The sequence below is a fragment of the Garra rufa genome, chromosome 13 (genome assembly GCF_049309525.1).
Source record: "Garra rufa chromosome 13, GarRuf1.0, whole genome shotgun sequence".
Lineage (NCBI taxonomy): Eukaryota > Metazoa > Chordata > Actinopteri > Cypriniformes > Cyprinidae > Garra > Garra rufa.
The window spans coordinates 9914195-9927110 of record NC_133373.1 but is presented as its reverse complement, the minus strand read 5'-3'; the positions used below and the strand labels follow the sequence as shown (position 1 = coordinate 9927110).

General features: G+C 32.5%; 1 protein-coding gene across 1 annotated transcript; it reads right to left on the bottom strand.

The window, feature by feature from the left end:
• Positions 1-5721: 5721 nt before the first annotated feature.
• On the bottom strand, positions 5722-11339 carry bloc1s2 (biogenesis of lysosomal organelles complex-1, subunit 2). The gene is made up of 5 exons (XM_073816923.1): positions 11146-11339; positions 10684-10800; positions 9671-9790; positions 8467-8571; positions 5722-6229 (listed from the first exon to the last, which is right to left on the bottom strand). The coding sequence occupies exons 1-5, from the start codon at positions 11303-11305 to the stop codon at positions 6198-6200; spliced, it is 534 nt and encodes a 177-aa protein (XP_073673024.1). The 5' UTR covers positions 11306-11339; the 3' UTR covers positions 5722-6197.
• Between the last annotated feature and the right edge of the window lie 1577 nt (positions 11340-12916).

Here is a 12916-nt window from a genome sequence, read left to right as displayed (position 1 = left end):
AAGACATGCTCTGTGTTCGAAACTAAGCTTGTTTTACATATAGGCACTGGAGAAACAGAGTTGCCGGGGGTGGGGGAACTAACCAATGAGCATCTCTCATCGCTGAAGCCCACTAACAGCATAAATCCGGCTGTACAAGCCCCGTAGACTGGGGAAATTGTTGATTAATGAGTCATTGTGCTCAGTTACTTTTTCCTTGGCTTTTAAGTGAGTGTTATAAGCAGCATTCCGGGATCTTATTACTGTAAACACAACATACGCAGAGCATAGCATTAGATGTCTGTGAGGTGATTACTTATACACAGATATTTCTACCACCTACATACACATTTCCAGTAAACTGATCCCTGAGGACTATATGAGCAACTTCCGACTGATGATATGAAGAACTGATAATATTTAACTGAGGTGAACTTCATCATTTTTTGATTAATTTAACATTTTTGATTAATAATAAGAAAAAAAATCTTCCAAAACATATCTTTACCTAAATACACTTTTTCCTCAGAATTCTGAGTTGATATCTCGCAATTCGAGGGAAAAAGAGCAGAAATGCAGTTCTTAGAACACAGATATATTAGTAAAAAAGTCAGAATTGTGAGGAAAAGTCAGAATTGAGATATAAATGCTAAATTCTAAGAAAAGTCCAAACTGAGAGATGCATGCAATTCTGAGAAACAAGTCAGAATTGTGACATGCTAACTCATAGCTGTCAGATATAAACTTGTAAAACTGAGAAGAAAATTCTGAATTGTGAGATATAAACTTATAATGTTGAGAAAAAAATGTCATAATTTTGACATGCTAACTTTATTGTGAGATATAAACTTGTAAAACGAGAGGAAAGTCTGATTAGTGAGATATAAACTCACAATTCTGAGAAAAAAATGTCAGAATTGTGACATGCTAACTGTCAATTGTGAGATAAAAACTGAGAAGAAAAGCCTGAATTGTGAGATATAAACTTATATTTCTGAGGGGAAAAAATGACAGAATTGCGACACACTAACTCACAATTGTGAGATATAAACTTGAATACACTGTAAAAAGTTTTCACCAGTTTCAACTTAAAAACTTAAGTTTAGCAGCTGCCTTAAGATTTTAAGTTAAATCGACTTAAGCCATTTACATTTACAAATTATATCAACTCATTTTTATTGTAATAAGTTAAAATGACTTGTAGTTTTACGCTGATTTAACTTAAAAACTTAAGGCAGCTGCTGAACTTAGGTTTTTAAGTTGAATCTGGTGAAAACTTTTTACAGTGTAGTCTGAATTGTGAGAAACTTACAATTTTGAGAACAAATCCAGAATTGTGATGTGCTAACTCACAACTGTGAAATAGAAACTTGTAATAATGAGAAGAAAAGCCTTTTCCAATTGTGAGATATAAACCTTCTGAGAAAGAAATGTCAGAAAATGATAACTCACAACTGTGATATAAACTTACAATTCTGGGGGAAAAAAAAACAATTTTTACATGCTAACTCACAATTTTGAGTTATAAACTTGAAAAGTCTGAGTTGTGAGATATAAACTTACAATTCTGAGGAAAAAAAATTTAGAATTGTGAGATGCTAACTCAATTATGAGATATAAACTTGAAAAGTCTGAATTGTGAGATATAAACTTACAATTCTGAGGAAAAAAATGTTAGAATTGTGAGATGCTAACTCTCAATTATGAGATATAAACTTGTAAAACGAGAGGAAAATCTGATTAGTGAGATATAAACTCACAATTCTGAGAAAAAAATGTCAGAATTGTGACATGCTAACTGTCAATTGTGAGATAAAAACTGAGAAGAAAAGTCTGAATTGTGAGATATAAACTCACAATTCTGAGGGGAAAAAAATGACAGAATTGTGACATACTAACTCACAATTGTGAGATATAAACTTGAATAGTCTGAATTGTGAGAAACTTACAATTTTGAGAACAAATCCAGAATTGTGATGTGCTAACTCACAACTGTGAAATAGAAACTTGTAATACTGAGAAGAAAAGTCTTTTCCAATTGTGAGATATAAACCTTCTGAGAAAGAAATGTCAGAACATGATAACTCACAATTGTGATATAAACTTACAATTCTGGGGGAAAAAAAATCAAAATTTTGACATGTTAACTCACAATTTTGAGTTATAAACTTGAAAAGTCTGAGTTGTGAGATATAAACTTAGAATTCTGAGGGAAAAATGTCAGAATTGTAAGATGCTAACTCACAATTGAAAGATATAAACTTGAAAAGTCTGAACTGTGAGATAAACTAACAATTTCACAACTGTGATATAAACTTGTAAAATTGAAAAGAGGCAGACAAAACATTGTGATACTCAGAATTCAGAGACAAATAGTCAAAACTGTGAGAGAAAAAAGTCTGCAATAACATCTGTTCATTCATTTGTTCATTGATTCAGTTAGGTAGAAACAGGCACTTGCTGTAAAAAAAAAAAAAAAAAAAAAAACGTATTCGTACATCCACTGCCTTATACTACATTCATCCGTGAAGGAGCAGAGCCACAATGCCACCAAAACAATGTTCTTCCACAAGACGTATACAGTTAAAAAAAAATCAAGTTTGAGAGGTTAAAAACACAAAGCAGCACCTGTTTGTGGAAAGAGGAAAGACATGGCCAAGGAAACATCAGAAACAAGTGCATAATAAATATAAAAGTACTTCTGTTAGCTGCATAACAGTAAAGTGAAGGACAGCTTAATCACTTCTTTATAAGATAAAGCAAACATGTTATCAGTGACCGGAGACTGTCTTTATACTGGCTCAAGCTTGTGTTTATGTGTCAAGTGTGTTTAAGTTTAAAGAGCAAATATATCAAGGGAGTGATAATATCCTAATAACATTGTGACAATATAAACAGCAAGTGTGTGTGGTCAGAATCAAAGTGACAAAGAGAAATTCAGAAAATATCAAATATGTCAAAAAACTGAAATCATTTTGCATAGTGTTAAATGTTGCATATTATTGAATATAACACTAAATGAATGTGGGGCAATATAGTAACGCTTATGCACTGTTTCTCTGTCTATAAAGTACATGATTATTTTGGTATCCTGACATTGGAGCCTGAACATCTGATACATTGGCCACTATCTCTGTGGATGAGCGCCTCACCATACATGGCTCTGGATCTATCACTGTGGTTTATATTCAAATTCAGGTTAAAGGTTGAGTCAGACTATGTGTGGGTTTCGTCTGCCCTCTGGTGGATGTGTAGAAAGAGGATTGAAACATAGCATTTCATAGCTATTGTAAAATGGAACATAATCCAAAACATTTGCATGACCATGCTAGAAAAGAATTCATAAAATAATCATAATACTGAGAAGAAAAGTCTGAATTACAAGACATAAACTTACAATTCCAAGGGGGAAAAATGTCAGAATTGTGACAAACTTGTAAAACCAAGAGGAAAAGTCTGAACTGAGATATAAACTTACAGTTCTGAAAAGAAAAGGTCAGAATTGAGAACAAAAGTCAGAACTGTGACATGCTAACTTACAATTTTGAGGTATAAACTTGCAAAACTGAGAACAAAAGTCTGAACTGTGAGATATAAACAGAATACAGAAAAAAATGTCTGAACTGTGACACGCTAACTTGCAATTTTAAGTTCGAAATTTGTAAAATTGAGAAGAAAAATGAACTGTGAGATATAAACTTGAACTCATGATTTTGAGGTATAAACTTGTAAAACTGAGAAGTGAACTATTTGATATACTTACAATTCTGAAGAAAAATGTCAAAAATAGTGACATGCTAACTCCCTATTTTGAGGTATAAACTTGTAAAACTGAGAGGAAGTCTGAACTGTGAAATAAACCTACAATTCTGAGGGGAAAAAAGTCAGAATTGTTACATGCTAACTCGCAAATTTGAGGTATAAACTTGTAAAACTGAGAAGAAAAGGCTGAACTGTGAGGTAAACTACAATTCTGAGAAAAACAATGTCATTGTGACATGCTAACTTACAATGTTGAGGTATAAACTTGTAAAACAGAAGAAAAGTCAGAACTGTGTGTTTTAAATGTACAATGCTGAGAAATAAATGTCAGAATTGTGACATACTAACTCACAATTGTTAGATATAAACTTGTAAAACTGAGAAGAAAAGTAAAAATTGTGAAATATAAATACTCACAATCCTGAGGAAAAATTGTCAGAATTGTGACATGCTAACTCATAATTTTGAGGTATAAACTTGTAAAACAGAAAAAAAGTCTGAACTGTGTGATTTAAACGTACAATACTGAGGACAAAATGTCAGAATTGTGACATACTAACTCACAATTGTTAGATATAAACTTAGATATAATTATTGTTAGATAATATATTATTGTTAGATATAAAACTAAGAAAAATAAACTGTGAGAAACTTACAATTCTTAGGAAAAAAATGTCAGAATTGTGACATGCTAACTCACAAGTTTGAGGTATAAACTTGTAAAACAGAACAAAAGTCTGAACTGTGAGATATAAACTTACAATACAGAAAAAAGTCAGAATTGTGACACGCTAACTTGCCATTTTGAGGTATAAACCTGTAAAACTGAGAAAAAAAGTCTAAACTGAGATATAAACTTTTGTTCTGAGGAACAAAATATCAGAATTGACATGCTACCTCATAAGTTTCAGGTATAAACAAAAGTCTGAACTGAGATAAACTTACAGTGCTGAGGGAAAATAAATTTCAGAATTGACATGCTAATTCAAAATTTTGAGGTACAAACTAGTAAAACCAAGAAGAAAAGTCTGAACTGTGAGATTTGAACTTACAATTCTGAGGAAAAAATGTCAGAATTGTGACATGCTAACTCACAATTGTTAGATATAAACTTGTAAAATTGAGAAGAAAAGGCTGAACTGTGAGATATAAACAGAATACAGAAAAAAAATGTCAGAACTGTGACACGCTAACTTGCACTTTTAAGTTAGAAATTTGTAAAACTGAGAAGAAAAATGAACTGTGAGATATAAACTTACAATTCTGAGAAAAATGTCAGATCTCATGATTTTGAGGTATAAACTTGTAAAACTGAGAAGTGAACTATTTGATATACTTACAATTCTGAAGAAAAATGTCAAAAATAGTGACATGCTAACTCACTATTTTGAGGTATAAACTTGTAAAACAGAAAAAAGTCTGAACTGTGTGATTTAAACGTACAATACTGAGGAAAAAATGTCAGAATTGTGACATACTAACTCACAATTGTTAGATATAAACTTAGATATAATTATCGTTAGATAATATATTATTGTTAGATATAAAACTGAGAAGAAAAATGAACTGTGAGAAACTTACAATTCTTAGGAAAAAATGGCAGAATTGACATGGTACCTCATGATTTTGAGGTATAAACTTGTAAAACTGAGAAGAAAAGTGAACTGTGATATAAACTTACAATTCTGAGAAAAAAAAAGTCAATTGACATGCCAACTCATGATTTTGAGTTATAAACTTGTAAAACTGAGAAGAAAAGTCTGAACTGTGAGATATAAACTTACAATTCTGAGAATTAAAAAAATACTACTACTAATAACAATAATAAATATATATATATATATATATATGAATTGACATGCTAACTTGCACAAAAGCAGCAGTATAAAAAGTCATTTAGGGCAAAAAAAAAAAATGTGAGGCATGTTAGTTAGCTGCACCACATTAAATTATGTAATAACATTCACTTCACACTTTTTTTCCATTTTTTTTATTCCAAAAGTTCACAAATTGACATGTTAGTTAAGATTTTGAAAGGAGGAACTAAAAAGTAACAAATGTTAAACAAAACATTTAGTTTTCTAACCGCAAACATACAAAAAGGTCACTATTTAACAGAAATAATGGTTAAATCATCATAAATCAACATACTTTGACAAGCTGTTTTAAATATACACTGTACAGGTTTATCTGTATTCATGCTTTTTGAATTTAAAGTGTATTTTGAAATCAACAGTTGGTCTGTGAAAGTCACACTCCTTTACACTCCTGCCCTTTGCAGTCAAGTCAATAAATGAGCTTTCAATATGTACCTAAGGTTACTTGCTGCACAATCCATAACCTAAAGACTATGACGCTGCCATAGTGTATGTGATGTGATTGTTCTGAAGATTGTTTAGTGCATAAAACACAATCTCTGAGAGACTTCCAGATACATTTTGATTTCCTGGTTGCTTTCATCGCTTCTCCAGTTTCTTAAACTTGGCCTCTGTGAATAAACACACAAACAGAAGTTATTACACAAGTGAAATATAAAACACTGAGAATAGTTCAGTACACTCTTAAAAATAAAAGTGCTTTAAAAGGCTCTTCATAGTGATGCCATAAAAGGACCACTTTTGGTTCAACAAAGAACCATTCAGTCAAAGGTTCTTTAAAGAACCATCTCTTTCTTACCTTTTTATAATCTGAAACCATTTAAACAAAAAAAAAAAGTTCTTCTATGGCATTGTGAAGCACCTTTATTTTTAAGAGTGTAACTAGCATCTCACAAAATGAGCTCACTGCTATGGGAAGGGGAACTTAAAGAGGAACTTAAGCATCTATTTTTGGTCTTATAGCACCATCTAATGTCCATTTAATCAGCTAATCAACTGTTCAGTGATCAATTTGAGGGTATTTAATTTAAGAGATTTAGTCTACATTTCTCAACATCTTACACATAATATTGCTATCACTGTCTAAGTATCGGATAAGATAAGCTGGCTCTAAATGACTGTCAGTTTATTTAAATATATATAAAACAGTGCTTTGCACTCAATACATGTGAATTGTAAACTATTGGATTTCAGCTAAACTGCAGAAGTAAAATGGTAATGAAAGTAGCAGCACAGCTAAAAATAGACATGGTGTGTGTCATCTAAAGTGGGCGCCTACAGATCAGACGCCTCTATTGATTATGATGGGAAATGAACTAGTTTTGTTGCATCATGATTCTCTGCTTCAGACAGTGTAGAGATGACCTGAAATAATGCCTGAAATAAGCTCAAACGTGTTCAAAATATTTGTATAATTTATTCTACAGCATAAAATTTATCGGTAATACCCACTTGTGATTTTTTTTAAAGCTGTTACTTGTCTTGAAAAAGTCAAAGAGGTTATCTACATACAAAAAGTCTGAAAGAGTTGTCAGAAGCTTAAAAGAAGTTCACTTCCAGGATGAAAATTTCCTGATAATTCATTACCCCCCCCCCCCCCCCCATGTCAAAAATGTTTATGTCTTTCTTTCTTCAGTCGAAAAGAAATTAAGGTTTTTAATGAAAACATTCCAGGATTTTTCAGCAGGTTAGTGCAAGACAAGCATCTGTGGTATCTGTGTAAAAAGCATACAAATGTTTATTTTCTTAAGAAAATTACTGATTGTTTTGCTATATGCGACCCTGGACCACAAAACCAGTCATAAGGTTACATTTTACAAAACTGAGATGTATACATCATATGAAAGCTCAATAAATAAATAAATTTCTATTGATATATGGTTTGTTAGGATAGGACAATATTTGGCCGAGATACAAATATTTGAATTTCTGGAATCTGAGGTTGCAAAAAAATCAAAATACTGAGAAAATCACCATTAAAGTTTTCCAAATTAAGTTCTTAATGCATATTACTAATCAAATATTACATTTTGATATGTCTATAGTAGGAATTTTACAAAAAATCTTTATGGAACATGATCTTTACTTACTTTCCTAATGATTTTTGGCATAAAAGAAAAATCAATAATTTTGACCCATACAATGTATTTTTGGCTATTGCTACAAATATACCCCAGCGACTTAAGACTGGTTTTGTGGTCCAGGGTCACATATAAGACTCTATTCCGCAGCTGGGATTATGTAGAGCCCTTTGAAGCTGCATTAAAACTGCAATTTGGACCTTCAACCCATTGGCCACCACTGAAGTCTATTATATGGAGAAAAATCCTGGAATGTTTTCTTCAAAACTTCATTTCTTTACAACTGATGAAAGAAAAACATGAACATCTTGGATGACCTGGGGGTGAGCAAATTATCAGGAAAGTTTCATTCTGGAAGTGCACTTCTTTAATGGTGGCAAGTCATGTAACCATAGTGTAGTTTGTTTATAGCCTGTGTTTAGCTTTTTACTTCTGTTAATTGCATTTAGGCTTAATTCATAAAAGTTCTGAAGATTGTGTATCATAAACTCTTGTTGGGCACAGAGCGTATTTTCTGCAATAATCAAAAGACAATGAAACAATCCTATTGGGTTTTTGTGGAGACAACCAAGATGACGTTAACTTTGAGTTGGCCCTATTGTCGTGATGATAAACTCACCTTTTGATTTCTGTACAGTAGTGTCAATCATTTATACAAAATAGTTCACAGTCCACACAAACCTAATGATGTCCTGAATCAAACTGAATATAAAATAACAAATAACAAAACAGTAAAAAGCTCTCAGTATAGTTGTTTTTGTACTCACCCAGTTTCTTTGAATATGTGTCTAGTTTATAAGCAGCCTGTTCCAGAGCCGTAACCTGCTCCTCGATCTGGTTAATCTGATCCAGATAAGGCTGCAAACTAGCATCTAAAGCCAAAAATCAGAACATAATTTCAGACAGTCAATATATGGCTTGTATATATATGACGTGCAATGTTAATAAAACAGTCATAAGTGGACTCTGTTCATTGTGATAAGTCAATCTGGTTGCAAACAGCTTAAAGGAGTAGTTCACTTTCAGAACAAAAATGTACAGATAATGTCCTCACCCCCTTGTCATCCAAGATGTTCATGTCTTTCTTTCTTTCTTTCTTCAGTCGAAAGGAAATTATGTTTTTTGAGGAAAACATTTCAGGATTTCTCTCCATATAATGGACTTTTATGGTGCCCCCAAATTTGAACTTCCAAAATGCAGCTTCAAATGACTCTAAACGATCACAGCCGAGGAAAGAAGGGTCCTATCTAGCAAAACGATCAGCTATTTTCTAAAATAATAATAATAATAATAATAATAATAATTTATATACTTTTTTACCTGAAATGCTCGTCTTGTCTAGCTCTGTGTGAACTCTGTGTAAACTCCCATCTCATTTTCTCCTCCAACTTCAAAATCATCCTACATTGCTGTTTTACCTTTTTTTGTAAAGGGTGTTTGATCTTATTTGCATGTTCACTTTGTAAACACTGGGTCGGTGCTTCTGCAGTGATGTAGGGTAATTTTGAAGTTGGAGGAGAAAATGAGAGGAACGTTTTTCGACATACCCTAACTGTCATAAACTGGAATACACAGAGTTCACGCAGAGCTAGACAAGATGAGCATTTGAGATTAAAATGTATACAAGTTGTAAATGTTTTTAGAAAATAACTGATCATTTCGCTAGATAAGACCCTTCTTCCTTGGTTGGAATCATTTAGAGCCCTTTGAAGCTGCATTTAACCTGCATTTTGGAAGTTCGAACTCGGGGGCACCATAGAAGTCCATTATATGGAGAGAAATCCTGAAATGTTTTCCTCAAAAAACATCAATTCTTCACGACTGAAGAAAGAAAGACATGAACATCTTGGATGACAAGGGGGTGAGTAAATTATCTGTAAATTTTTGTTCTGAAAGTGAACTACTCCTTTAAATGTCATTTTATCAAAACATACATTGGTTGATTTTATATATTGCAGCCACATTTCTCACATTTTTGATTGAGATCTTGCAGATTGCGGCTGATGTTGATGGATATGTCCTTCATCTCCATGTACTTTAGACTGGTGAGTTTGTTCATGTTCTCCAGGAGCTTGTAGTCCTCACAGGTTGCTAAGTAAACAGAACAAAAATTACACACAATGTTCTATATACACTATATTCCAGTCAAAAGTTTTTGAACAGTAAGATTTATTTATTTTTTATTATCTTCTGCTCACCAAGCCTGTATTTATTTGATCCAAAATATAGCAAAAGCTTTTTACCATTTAAAATAACTGGTTTCTATTTGAATATAATATAAAGTGTAATTTATTCCTGTGATCGAAGCTGCATTGTCAGCATCATTATTTCAGTCTTCAGAAATCATTCTAATATGCTGATTTTCTGTTCAAGAAACATTTTTTATTTATATGTAAAACAGTTATGCACATTTTTTCAGGATTTTTCGATGAACAGAAAGATCCGAATATCAGCAAAGCTTTTGTAACATTATACACTATACCGCTCAAAAGCTTGGAGTCAGTATAATATAATATAATTTCTATTGATTTATTTATTTATTTTTAGCAAGGATGTTTTAAATTGATCATAAGTGAAGACATTTATGTTACAAAAGATTTCTATTTCAGATAAATGCGGTTCTTCTGAACATTCTCTTCATCAAAGAAACCTGAAAAAAAAATTCTACTTAGCTACTTAGCTGTTTTCAAACATAATAATAATACATGTTTTTTGAGCAGCAACTCAGAATATTAAAATGATTTCTGAAGGATCGTGTGACTGGAGTAATGATGCTAAAATTTAGCTTTAAAATCACATTTTAAAATATCTTTAATCAGAAAACAGTTCTTTTATATAGTAAAAATATTTTACAGTTTACTTTTGATCAAAGAAATGCAGGTTTGGTGAGCAGAAGAATAAAACAATATTAAAAAAATTAATGTTCAAAACTTATTGACTGGAAGTGTATAAATAGAAAGAGAGATAAATATATCTGTCATTACCAGTGAGCTCTCCCTGTAAGAAAACTGCCATTTTGTCAAACATGTCTCTGCAGAGCTCATTGATATCAGGTTCAGCGGGTTCAGTGGCCTCTTCTGCTGTCTCCACTCCTCCGTCATCTGTTATAGACAGCAAACACTTTAGTGTACTGAAAACTAGCGAGCAGCCTACTAAGCAGATTTTTTAAGCAATAAATGTGGATTCTAAATGCATTGGAAGACCAAAAGTGCAGTTTAGGTAGACAGCTTACTGAGTTTTGAAACACAGACAGGGTCTATTTACAAATTGTACACAAAACCCATCATTCTCTTTGGCAACAGAATAAGTCAAATACTCAGGCATGAGATAAAAACAGATTGCATTAGCAAAATAACCAACAAACACAACACGATCAATAGCAACACTTGAGTAATGAAGTTGCAGTGACTTGCATTCAGGCTGATTTGTTTACAAAAGCAACTTACTGTTATTACTGGGTCTTTTGGGTTTTTGGTTCTCTGTCGCGTCGTTTGTGGCCGTTTCTCTCTTGTGCTCGGGTTCGGCTGTGAGGTTGAGGTCGGTCGGGGGAACGGGTGCTTTACTGATGCTGTCCATTGCTGCGGCCTCCTCCCCCGTAGCTGCCATTTTCAGCTCACATGATCACATGACCAGACCTGTTTCACGTGACTCCTCGTTTCTGTCGTTTTTCTTATGCAGTGAAATGAAACTGAATATTTTTTTTTAAATCTGATTAAACGAAACGGACATAATAGGATGTATTTATAAACCGTTATGAGAATATGTAAAAACAAATGACGAAGCAGTCAGATTTGTTACTCTTCTTTTGTATATGATATTCTTTTTGATATGCATATCAGGTAAATTTTTTATATAGGAAATGTGAAATCTAAAGGTGTATCATTAATGGTTATAATTAATAAAGTATAGGTAAAAAAAACACGTTTCATATAGAGATATGGGTGGGGCTGCGTGACAACTCTGCCAATATAAAAAGAGTGAAGCAAAGAACAGTGCGCTTCTATGAAATGTATTTCCGGCCGAGTGCATTTCAAAATAATGATTATGTCTTTTTGTGTGGATTGTTAATGCAGTGTGTGTGTGTGTGTGTGTGTGTGTGTGTGTGTGTGTGTGTGTGTGTGTACCTGGTATTCATCACGTTGTGGGGACCAAATGTCCCCACAAGGATAGGAATACCAGTAGATTTTGACCTTGTGGGGACATTTCTCAGGTCCCCATGAGGAAACAGGCTTATAAATCATGCACAATTAGTTTTTTTGATTAAGTAAAAGTGTGCACAATCTCCTGTGAGGGCTAGGTTTAGGTGTAGGGTAGGTGTAGGGCGATAGAAAGTACGTTTTGTACAGTATAAAAACCATTACGCCTATGGAATGTCCCCATAAAACATGTAAACCCAACATGTGTGTGTGTGTGTGTGTGTGTGTGTGTGTGTGTATATATATATATATATATATATATATATATATATATATATATATATATATACAAAAATAAAAGTACTTGTAACTAGATAAAATTACATTTTAAAATACTCATAATCAGACATTTACTTTTTTATGGATTACCTGATTACATATTATTTACGCATAGTAATAAATTATTCATAATTTATTGATTCTGCCTAATTCCTCTTTTCATCTTTTAAATTTTCCTTTCTAAAATAGCCTTATCTTCTATACATTCAGAAATTCTTCCAGTTTTGTGGACATTCACACAAAGATCAGTTATTATTCAGGTGGTGACACAACATTTGTCCACTGATTTGCAAAAAATAATTTAACATTCATAAACATTCATTTTTATTTGAATTATCGCTCTGTGGGTTAACCATGTATTTGTATGTCTTTTGTCAGGAGGCATTTGTCTTTCAAACACATTAAAAAATACAAATTCATGAATTCACAAATTCACAAAACTTTTTTCGTCATCTGATTCTCTTTCACCTATCCCCCTGATATTTTAGAATAAATGTTATTAATTTTTCATATCAATATGGTACAAGATTATCCTATTTAAATGAATGCAATAATGAGATCAAAAATGAATCTAAAACTACAATTTTTGTCATGTAATTTGGAATCAGTAACAGATTACAATTTATAAGTAATCTATCCATCTCTCTCTCTGTCTCTCTCTCTCTCTCTCTCTCTCTCTCTCTCTTTTCATTACTCAAACCAGGTCATGTGATGCATAATAAGCTAATAGAATAATAAACTT